The sequence below is a fragment of the Limulus polyphemus genome, unplaced genomic scaffold (assembly GCF_000517525.1).
Source record: "Limulus polyphemus unplaced genomic scaffold, Limulus_polyphemus-2.1.2 Scaffold150, whole genome shotgun sequence".
Taxonomy (NCBI): Eukaryota; Metazoa; Arthropoda; class Merostomata; order Xiphosura; family Limulidae; genus Limulus; species Limulus polyphemus.
The window spans coordinates 886,938-899,316 of NW_013665760.1; the positions used below are offsets into that span (position 1 = coordinate 886,938).

The 12,379-nt window shown below is 32.2% G+C and overlaps 1 protein-coding gene across 1 annotated transcript in view; it reads left to right on the forward strand.

Annotated features, from left to right (window-relative positions):
- The first annotated feature begins 438 nt into the window (after nucleotides 1-438).
- LOC106475891 (voltage-dependent calcium channel gamma-5 subunit-like) overlaps nucleotides 439-12,379 on the forward strand; it is a 35,917-nt gene continuing 23,976 nt past the window's right edge. Inside the window, exons 1-2 of the mRNA XM_013936570.2 lie at nucleotides 439-1,863; nucleotides 11,027-11,119. Coding sequence (XP_013792024.1) covers nucleotides 1,656-1,863; nucleotides 11,027-11,119 — 301 coding nt within the window. The 5' untranslated portion in view covers nucleotides 439-1,655. The remainder of the gene's footprint in view (nucleotides 1,864-11,026; nucleotides 11,120-12,379) is intronic.

Sequence of the window (12,379 nt, forward strand, 5' to 3'; positions counted from 1 at the left end):
TTTGAAACTGTAAAATGGCATGTTTATGGGAGAGAGTTAATCTGAGAAAACGCAGTTTTTAAATTCGGGAATAGGTAATACGAGAAACGTTTCAAATTGTTTAATCATGTCAGACTGTTCTCTAGTGTATTAAAAATGAAAGTTATTAAAGTTATTTAAGTTAACAACTTAAGAACTAAGGTACTTTTATTCGGTGAGAGTAAATTCGTAAAGAGTTAACTGTGCAATGGCATACGCCAAGTATAGCTATGTCTAAAGGATTGTCACAATGTGAAATATTAAGATATACAACTTTATTTATGTTAGAAACATTCGATTGACCTTCGTATCATAATAGAAAGATATCTTTTGCCCTCATAACTACACGTAATTTGTCTCTAAAGATTTATAGAATTTTATCATTGTGAAAAAGTGCCAAGCACTTTAAAATTGTGATTGATGTATAGTCTAGTTTCATTTACCACCACATGTGTCGCCCCAGTCAGTAGTTTACTAATCCCTGTTGCTCGTATAAGGTGTGAGTGTTTGAGTAATGGCGCTTTTGCACTGCCTACATTTTGAGTTTTGAAGAATGAAGTACTGGTTGAAAGTGTTCTAAAACACGAGTAGAAATGTGCTAATGATTCCTCAAGTCTGCACAGATATGCTCATTTCCTATCTAGACTTCTCTACCAGTGAAACATGGACTTTGTGCCGTATCATCCTACACACACGTAACGCAGTGTGACGTTTCCACCCCTTACCTACAAGCTTGTCTGGAAACAACTGTCTCCCTGATCTTTCAGCTCTGGAACGACGTTGTACGTGTAGCAGAGAAGGACCAGGAACGATTTCTGACTTGTCGCTTTTATTAACGAAGAGAACTGTAAACTAATGAGAATAGCTTTTTTTCACCTACTGTACAAGTATGTCTGATGAATCGTACCAATAACAAATATGACCAGACTCTATATAAAATGTAAACGGATATATGTTAGTAGGTGTTCATAATTTAGTGAATTATATGTGATACATTTTCTGATTTTGAACTAGGTAAGCTTTACTGTAGTTAATACGCTTCCTGATTACGTATTTACTGCCACTTCTCTTTCAAGTTAAGGTGTCTCATGATTAGGTTCTTTTTACAGTTGACACGCCTGATTACATACTAGTGCTTTTTCGATATTCATTCTAGTTGATATTGTTACCGTCGGTATGGGCCATGATTATACGTGATTGTTTTTCGCTATGATTACGCATTCTTACATGATTTATGCTTTAGTGCTTACGACTGCTTTTACGCTTCCAAAAAAAGTACTCTCTTCATTTGATATTATTTGATTATGTATGGAATTGAAACTTTACACCGTTGTTACTTCTCTCTGGTCTTTAAACTGTTGTTCAACCCATAATGCTGTATTAGATACTCTCTACAGTTGATATTATCTGATTATGTATGGAATTGAAACTTTACATCGAGAAGAAGTAACAACGGGTCTTTAAGCTGTTGTTAGTTACCTCACACCCCCTACGATGCTGTATTGTGATCTTCCCGCGATGGTTACAATATCAAATCTTTATGAAATATGTGATAGCAGTGTGGATATCAATTGAGCTGTGTGATCAAAAAATCCATCACATCAAGAAAGGTAAACTTAAGGTAATCAATAGAAGCAATGTCTAGCCTGTCCACTCGTGTTCTGCAGGTTCTTACACCACTAACAGCTGCCTTGTCTCTTGTGGTTCAGAGCATTGCCCTCTGCTCTAATACTTGGTTTCATAGCGAAGAGCTCATGAAGAATCCACAATACAACGGATCAGGAGACAGTGAGTTTCTCTCAAAGTTTACCGTCTCGGGTTTATGGAGTATTTGTTACACAGATCGTAAGTTTATTTAATTTTATTGTTTTTTTCTTACATTTTTGATATGGTAAAAATGACATAATTGTGTGTGTTATTGTAAGTGTAAGTTTATATGCCATTGTAAAACACCTGCCAATTTACATTAAGGTGCGTTACATTGACAGGTTACAATTTTTTAAGTAGCCTTGACCATAACCTTATGTTTTTATATTACCAGGGCCGTAGGAAGCGTTAAGGCTAGTCAGGCCATGGCCTGGTCACTTTTTATGGCATGTATAGCTACAACTTATGTATTAAAACTTGCTTCTTTTAATTAAATACATTACGTTGCGTGTACGCAGTATTTGTAGTTAAAATGACCCAATATTCAATTTAATAGCATTAAATTTTGAAACATTTTCTGGGGGGCATGCCCTCAGACCCCTAGAAATGGCGATGTGACAATGGCCTGTCCACTTTATAATTGCTTCCTACGGCAATGGTTATGCTGATGGTCAAGTTATTATATGTAACACTGTTCATAACTTGACCATCAGCATAACCATTGCTGTAAGAAGCAGTTATGGAGTGGACAGGCTATTGGCACATTACCATTTCTAGAGGTCTGAAGGCATGCTCCCCCCCCCCCAGAAATTTTTTCAAAATTTAATACTGTGATATTGAATATTGTGCCATTTTAACTACAAATACTGTTTTTATCTTGCAACGTCTGTCAGGTAATATAATTAAATGTAACACTGTTCAAATTTGTGTTTATATATCTATTATACCGACAGTATATTCAAAGTAATAACAAGTAGCTTGTTTATTTTGTGGATAACTTTTTACAGATAATAATTCATATTATTGTTTCGTAGTTTTACATAATGAGCAGCAATAAGGCTATCTGTTGAATATATTTATTAATAAAACTAGATTGTAAATTTAAAAAAATTAAATATTAACAGTTACGACCTCTGAATTTTCCCAAAAGTATTTAAGACAATGGAGAACGTTAATTTGTCGTCGTCGTCGTCATTCTTAAAAAGTACGTTTAGTTAATCTTCACAATCCACACTAAGTACATGCTATTAAGTATCTTTTAAATACCGTACAAGGCAAATGTTATTTAACCAAAACTCTCTGTAAAAAATGACTGAAATTATAACTTCCAATCACTCATTATACTTATGATGATGATTCTAGTATCTGTTATAATAAGGAAATGTAAAGTAACTGTTTTTATGTCTAAGAAAATGATACGTACCTATTTAACTTTTACCCTAAAGAAAATTTAATTACTGCAATACATTCTTTATAAAGTAAACAAAAGGTGGTGCAAAAGTCACGCATCACTAATTTTTTTTCTAAATTAAGTCAGGTTGATGGCATCACAACCAATCATTGCAACAAAAGAAAAAGACAATCACAGAATCACAGACGTGAATTAGGAAAAACGCAGTAAGGGCTAGACTAGAATGTCATGGTGTTGCGTGATTTTCCATCACCCTGTAAAATAATAATTTAATCACTAACAAATCGTCATCTGTGCAAGAAAATATATTTTCTTAACCATCAAAATTTGTATAAAATTGCTGTAATTAGTGAAGAATTGCCTTCCTTGTAAAGTATATGCAACACCAAAATCATTATCATTTGTACAAAATGAATGTAATTACTCAACTGCTACCATCTTGACAAACAAAATATATATTTAAGTAACTAACATTCGTATAGTTAAAACGTATTTATTTAACAATATCCTAACATTTTAGACATCTAACCAAAACCACACAATCGTCATTCTTTGCAGAAAGAAAATGCGATTTATTAACCGCAAGCCTTCGTAAAAAAGTAAAAAATATTATTTTTTTCTATTTAGCCAACATGTTTCGTGACACATAATAGTAAATATCAGTAGAAGACAGGTTTAATTAACTAATGTATTAGAGATAAAAAACAAGTAAAATGACGAATGTAGATTGTAATACTGCCACGAAAGATTTATTGTTAGGACTAATCTACAAATTAAACTTAATCATATTTCCTGTCGTGAATTTTTTGTATGCTACTTCTTCAAGCTAGTAACATTTGGCATAGCTTTGCGATGGCTAAATGGAAACAAATGAACTTGTTCTGAGCACAAGGAAGCAAAATCGATGGTGGTGTGCCTCGCGTTTACAATATATGCTTCTATCGCACCTTTGAATGACCATATATGGAAACCAGTGAATCAATGCTTCTTCTCCGCAAGTGTAGACTAGAAGCGATTAATTTCTGACAAGATCTTACACAAATGTCGTCTGCTCTAAAAAAAGTATATTGATTTGTGATAACAGTTTCTTTAATACTATATCTCCTGCTTTTTTTCATATATTCTTTTTGTTATTATAATACTATATCTCCTGCTTTTTTTCATATATTCTTTTTGTTATTTTATCACCTAGTGGCCGATTTTGCGTTTCATAACAATTTGTTTTTATAACATCATATTCTGCTAAGTCCTGTTTATATTTCATAACGATTTACCATTACTTCATGACAAACTGGTCTTTTTGTTTCATAATAGCTTCTTTCTTAATTCTCATTTTCTCCAATTGTTTAATTCTAGTAAAAATTTGTTTGTTTGTCTTCCTTCCACTTTCCATATAAACATCAAAAATACCATGTTTAGTACTTCACAATTACTGCTAGTTTTTACTTTATGACAGTTTCTTTATAACTACTTTTTTCTAGACTCTTCTTTCTTAACTGGGTCTGGCGTGATTTAGTGGTTAGTTAACCAGACTGTGAATTCAAGGTTCATTCTTCACGTCCCATTGCTTCAGAAACTAGCTTCATACTATGGGGTCGTGTCTGACCGAATTTTTAGAGCTTGATCATTAATTACTATGAGACTGGTGATCAAATCCTAAAGTTCGATGAGGCAATATTAGTCCAAGAGTTGGGGTGAGTTGTTGACTGGCAGCTTTCCCTCTAGTTCACCAGTTAAAAAGTATTAAGGACGACTATGAGCAGATACCAAGTATATAGGTTTTTCGTAAAAACTCTAAAAAAATTCTTCATTCTCTTTCCTTTGTTTGTACTATTCTATGGCCATGAAAGCGCTTTAGTCTTTCATATAAACCTTAAAATAGTTTTTTTATTACTTTAACTTTTTTTTAGTTTTTCGTTTGATAAAAGTTTATTTGTCTTTGATATGTTGTTTAATTCAAATAAAAGTATTTTACTTTCTATTATTAATTCATCTTCTCCTAATGTTTCTGTTTCATTATTGTTTATTCTTAAATCTCATTATTTGTACTAATTTAATTATGTTGCGTTTATATTTACTATGTTATCAAAAACGTAGTTTCTCTAATAATTCTTCTTCCGTTAGTATTTTCTTCCAGACAGTTTCACTATTTTATATTTGTGTGATAGTTCTTTTTCAGTAATGTTCTTATAACTTCATATTGTACTGTTTTTCGTTTTATAATAATTTATTCTCCTATCTTTAATGATTATTTCTAAAGTGAGTGTATTTAGTTGTTTTCTAACATTCTATATAAACCTCTAATTAGTTTTTGAGTGTTTCATCTTCTGTTAACCTTTTTGTTTCCAAAGTGCTTTGTCTTAATTATCGTTTTTATGATGTTTTATCCTTATAAAATTGTATTTATTCGGTTTTTTTTTTCTGTTCATGAAAACTTCAAGATAGTTTTTTTTACTTATGTTTTCGTTTCTTAAGTTTGTGGCACAGCGGTATGTTTGCGGATTTACAACGCTAGAATCCAGGTTTCGATACCCGTGGATGGGCAGAGCACAGATAGCCGATCGTCTAACTTTGTATAAAACAAACTTTTATAGTGTTTAATTATAATAAAAGTTTGTTTGTGTTTTGCTGTTATATATATAAATATTTTTTTGTTTCGTAACTTTTCATCATAACACTTTCTTTATTCTTATTTTATTAGCATTTTTATGTCATAAACGTACATTTTTTACTTTATCTTCTGTTAGTCGTATTGTTTCATACTAGTTTCGTTAAGACTCTTTTTTATGCCCTTTTAAGTCTAATGTTAGCGTTTTATGTTAGTTTTCTTTCTGTTTCTGTGATACAACTCATACTAGTTTATTCGTTGCTTATATTTCTGCTAAGTTTTTGTTTCTCCCAAATCTTATTATTTTGCACCGTTTGATTCAAATGAAGGTACATTTACTTGTCTTCTGTTTATAGAATTTTCGTATCAGTTTCTACGAATACTTCATCTTCTGTCAATTTTACAGTTTTATAACTGTTTTTTGACTTCATCTTCTGCCAAGCTGTTCAAGTTTCATTAAAAAAATTATAATTTTTTTTTACTCTCCAGTTCAAATATAATTACATTTTTTAGTATTATGTTAATCTACTTATTACTTCTCTTACTTTCATATATATAAGTGACTGTCTTGTCTTTTACTATTTTATTTTATCACATAACAAATTTTTGGTTATTTCGTCTTTCATTATTGTGCTCAAGTGAAGCAAAAGATTATTTGTTAATAGATATTTTACTATTACATATGACCCCCACCCCAGTGGTACGTCGGCGGACTTACTACGCTAGAAACCTATTTTAACTTCAAACAAAACAAACTATTACATATATATATTATATTTTCAACTCTAAATCCAAAGGTTGTTGGAATGTAAGTGGAGTACCAGTATGTTCATGAAAAAAGACAAGACAGAGAAGAATAGAATATAGCCAGTATCGTCATTTTGAATCTTCTTTTTCATTAGCTCTTTAATCTCCATATAAAATAGCCACAAGCTAGACAGTTCTAAAGGTACAATAGCTGTGATATTGAAACGGTTTTAGTTTTGTTTTACACTCCTGAATTATACTTTTAACAGTGTATTTATTTTCCAAGGCGCAACCAATTTCGTTATTTTTCTTTAATTTTTTTTTATATTGTTCAAGGGGGATCTTGAAGACTAGCGAGGAAAACAGCATATGGACCATCGTATGTTAGTCATATAACCGAATATTAAATAAACAAAAGGAGATACGGGTTTGGGGAAAAAGAACTATTTTTACTAGACGAAAGGCTGATATTCAAATACGACCACAAAAGCTAATTTAATCTCAATGAAAATTATCATAAGTTTTCAAAGATACACCTCTACATATCGAGGTAAATGGCTTAATGTAAAAGGATAGACAGGGGCACCATATAGTTGTTTTATTTTAACATTTGAATACAGATTCTAATGCTGCTCTAACCTATATAAATCATCAAATAATCCTGATGAAACAAAAACTCAAATAAAAAAACAATCTTTACATTACATAACGACCCAATTACAAAACTAAATATATATATATGTATATAATAATCATAAAAATAACTTATTATACATATAGCGTCCTTGCAGATCAATATAATCTAAATAAGAGACCAATGTGAGAAGTAACAAAACCTGCTTATTAAGTAGAGAAACGTTCATTAAAATTTGATGGTCAGACTTTTCTCTTGCATCTTCATTCTAATATATTAGTCTTCTTATTTAATAGCAATATCCCCCACTACGACATTCATCCATGATGTATATACTCCGCTAGAGAACTTTCCTGATGAGCTAAATTTCACAGTTCGCTTGTGCTGTTTCCTTGAATTAGGATATTAGAAAATTTTGTCCTTAGAACTCTGTACAGGAATCTCAGAATTAGGATAGTTAGAAAATCATGTTCATAGAAGTTTGTCCAGGAATCTCTCAGAAGTAAAATAGTTAGGAAATTCTGTCTGTAGAGCTCTGTAAAGGAATATCTCAGAATTGGAATGGTTAGAAAATTGTCTGTAGAGCTCTGTAAAGGAATATCTCAGAATTGGAATGGTTAGAAAATTGTCTGTAGAGCTCTGTAAAGGAATCTCTTACAATTATAGTAGTTAGAAAATCCTGTCCGTAGAACTCTGTAGAGGAATCTCTTACAATTAGAGTAGTTAGAAAATCCTGTCCGTAGAACTCTGTAGAGGAATCTCTTACAATTAGAGTAGTTAGAAAATCCTGCTGGTAGAACTCTGTAATGACGTTTTAGAAAAAAAGGGCTAATTCTTATTTCAACGTCCAAGCAATGAATTTCAGCTTGGCGGATAAGTAGCAGTTCCATGGCTTGGAGATGATTATATAGTTTTAATTGACAAAATGAATAAAAACTGGTAGGCTCGGCTATTGGTTTTACCATTTACAGAAACCTATTGTTTTGAATAATAGTATGAATAATATTTAGTAGGCCTTTTCTTGGAAGAGTTTTCTTTGATGACACAAAGCTCAGTGTCTCATAGGATTAGTTAGTCTTTGAATCATAGTGATCCTAACGGATCTATTTATACTTGGACTAATGATCTATAGTTTCTTTTGCTCGTTATTTTCTATTATTATTATTTCTTGTATTGGTACAATAATGAGTTTTGTTGTACAGATATATTTTGCTTTACTTTTCAAAAAGTTTTTCCAGCATGCATGCACTGATGGCAAATAATTCAGAACCTTTATTTCTTGCTGATCCTCGTAATTCTACTATAAGAGTCCGTAGGCAAAGATAACATTCAGTAATGACGAGGTTTGAAACTTGGATGCCTGTTTTTGACTGGTAAACGAATGCTATTTATGCCCCAAAGCCAAATAAGTTGAAACATTGTCGATTAGTCGTTAATCATAGTCCTATTTTGTACATGGTCTATAGATTAAGAAGATTTATCATGTATTCTGTTCCTCTGTTAGCTGAATATTTCTGTTGAATACATAACCACACGTTGATATTAATTACGCTAAAATCCTTTATTACCCATAGTATTAGTAGTATTTGGTATTTTTATTAATATTTAGCGTCAACACATAGTGTAAAAAGGTGTATGTATTTAGATTATAGTACAGCTTGTGCCATATAAAGACATTAAGAATATTTATATAACGACATTGACCTATATATTACATGCACCATATCATAAATAACGTAGGGAAAGGTAAAATTCTATTGGTTGTTTTTCAATAATCTGTCAAATACTAAAGAATGATGATCAATATAGCATTACCTAATAAAGATGGCTTTCTCTCTATAATCAGAAGTTTAGCTGATTTTTTAAATATTTAACCGAATCAAAACTCGTGTTTCTTTTCAGTTATCTCTTAACGAAATTCTTGGAATATTCTGGAGTTTGTTACTGTTTCTTCTCTTATATTTGTTATATATCAGGATTGAGTTAGCAGAGTATTTGCGTTTCTTCTATAGCAACTTTTATTGTGATGAAGCTTAAGCTTTTCCTGGGAATTATTGCGTATTTCTTTGTTTCACACACTTTTCTTATAGATTTCTTTGTCTTTTTTTTAAGTTCTGCTTGTATCAAATTGTCAGCAACTTTTTGTTTTGCCAATTTGCTGTTACTAGTTGTTCCTGCTACTCCTGTCACCCTATTATTCGTTTTTACTGAAATTATATTTTTATTTTAATCTCCAATCTTTATAGGAAAACAAGTATAACACATCAGAAGCGTATTTGTTTGATTTTACTGTGATTTGATCTTCAGCTGCACTGGGTAGATCCAGTAGACATGGTCAAGAAAAGTTGTTTTTTCATTGTTGTTTTTTGCCAGTTATCAGCTTCTAGCTATCACCTCCTATAAGCATTTGTGGATATGACATGTTAGTCACAGTCACCTTGCCCCTTCTGACCTTTCTGTCCCGTTTTAATTGGCTATCACACATCATATGATATGATTTTGTTGCCATACCATGGATTCTGAATATCAAATTCTGTAGCTTGTCCGCGTTATGAACTTAAAAAAATGTCGGGGTGTATGCTACGATAAATAATGCAAAAATCCCAACTTTCACACAATATATATAGATAACATAACATATTACTATAGTATTCATTATTACCGCACCCAAAGTTTTGTATAAGCCTTAAGAACTTAATATGTATATACTTAAAACATGGTATACACTGTGCGATAGTCAGAGTGATTTTGTAGGAAGAGGGCAAAGTAGTGGCGGTTGGGGTGCTTTCTGTTACCTGCTTTCAACACCCATCTCTTAATGTCCTTCCACACTGTTTCACGTTATTAATTAATTGACGATAATTGACAGAAGTGTCGTATGGTATGAAATTGTAAGGTCACCGGTCAAAGTAGAAAGTGAGTATAACTCAAGAAACGGCTCTTGGTATAAATGTTATGGTGGCTGTTGTCATATCAAATTCATCTGAATTTACGTATTATTGCAATTGTGACGGCCATTTTTTCATTGTATTTCTCCATACAGAGTGCTAGCGCATCCTCTGAGATATATAAGACGTTTATGGGCCCTGCCTCACACTGTGTGTATTGTGTTATAAGAAATTTAATGTGTATGTGTTTTCTTATAGCAAAGCCACATCGAGCTATTTACTATGGCCACCAAGGGGAATCGAACCTCTGACATTAGCGTTGTAAATCCAAAGACTTACCGCTGTCCCACGGAAGGACGGAAAATCGAATATAGTTTTTTTTGTATGGTGTAAGAACGTGGCGCTATATATAAATGTAGTTAACGTTAACTTACGTTAATAAACGCTCAGTAACAGCAATAACGGAGGTTGAAAGGTTGTGAACCACTGTTAACATACCTCTTGTTCCAGCCTGCCATCGCACAAAGTTTGGTTGAAATTGGCCCAGTGACCTAGGAGTAGTTAGATAAGGGACAAACAGACAGCTACACAGAGTTTTGTACTTTATATATATAAAGAAGATAAGAAGTCACTGAGTGTGTTTAAATATTATGAATTCTATTTAAAAAACATGGTTTATAACAGTTTTACTTTCGTTTGGAATGGTATTTGCATATTATGAATTCTAGACGATTTCTAGCTCCATCGTTTGAGTTATAACACCATCAGTTGTTAGATGTCTTGGTTTGGGTAGCATGAATTCTGTGACACAAAGACTTCTATGAACATAAACCTTGTTTGTAGCTTGAGTTTTATGGAGTACATACGGCTTTAATATTGGTGTAATGTGGGTATAACACGAAGTCTGTCAGTGAGAGAGTGATTTCTCGCTTCTTATTTGGCGCAGAAACAATGCAAAGACTAATTGAAACTTTATATTGGACAAATTCCTTTAAGCAAGAAACTATAACTAAACAATAATTATGCCTTTTGTGTAGAAGTTTATTTCTTAATCAAAAATGATTTTATTATAGCTGGAAAGCTCGATATGCGCTGCACTTACATAGACTATTTTCCCAAAGAAGAATACAGTCCGGACCCAAATGATTCAACAATGTCAATCCCCTGTAAGTATTGTAAGATATCCTTATTTAATTCTAAGTTAATGATTCAACAATGTCGATCCCCTGTAAGTATTGTAAGACATCCTTATTTAATTCTAAGTTAATGACTCAACAATGTCAATCTCATATAAGTATTGTAAGACTCTCTTAACTTATTCTAACTTAAAGATTTGACAAGTTTAACATGACGTAAGACTCAAAAATGTTAATCAAATGAAAGTATTGAAAGACATCCTTGGGAAATTATAAGCAAAAGACTTAGCTATGTTAATCACATATAATTTTCATTAGACAATACGGTCAATTCTGAAGATAAAAATCTACAATTAAGCTTTTTTGTGAAACAATCTGAATGAATAACAAAAGATCAAAAGTGTTTATGATATATCAACATGGCCATGAACTAGCCAGTGGTGATATTTATATGAAAACGTACAAGAAACTGGCAAGTTTATTATTAAACACAACATTGTTAGTGTGTTTAATATTATTAGACTTTGTTAATTACTTCTAAAAACATTCACTCAACAAGATCACCTTTCCTATAAGACATTCTATCAAACTGAGGTTAAAAGACTAGTTTTCTCAACATATTTCCGGTATTACTAAATGATCTAAGTCAATTCTGACCTAAAACTCAATAATGTCTTATTTGCATGCTTTAACTAACAAAATGAGGATTTTTCAGGATGATAACCAAATAAATGACGGTTGCCACATACACGCTACATATCAATGCATTTGTGTGTACATACATAATGATATATTGTCATAATTATTACCTTTACTTTCAACGCATATATTACTCGTTCTTACATTATATACAAGCTGAGATACCCGTCCATTGTTCGCGTTATGAACTTAAAAACTATATAGGGTGGATATTATGATAAATAATGCAAAAATTCTAACTTTCACATAATTTATTTATAACATAACATATTATTACAGTATTCATTATTACCTCACCAAAAGTTTTGTATAAGCTTTAAGAACTCGCTGTGTATATACTTAAAGCATGGTATACACTGTGTGATGGTCAGGCTGACTTTGCACGAAGAGGTAGCGACCATAGCGGTGGCGATAGAGGTGCGTTCTGTTACCCGCATTTAACACCCACCTCTTAATTTCCTTCCACACTGTTTCACGTTATTAATTAGTTGGCGCACTCTCTGAGATATGTAAAACGTGTGTGTGCCCTCCCACACGATGTATGTATGTTGTGTTATACAAACTTTCATGTGTGTGGGTTTTCTTGTAGCA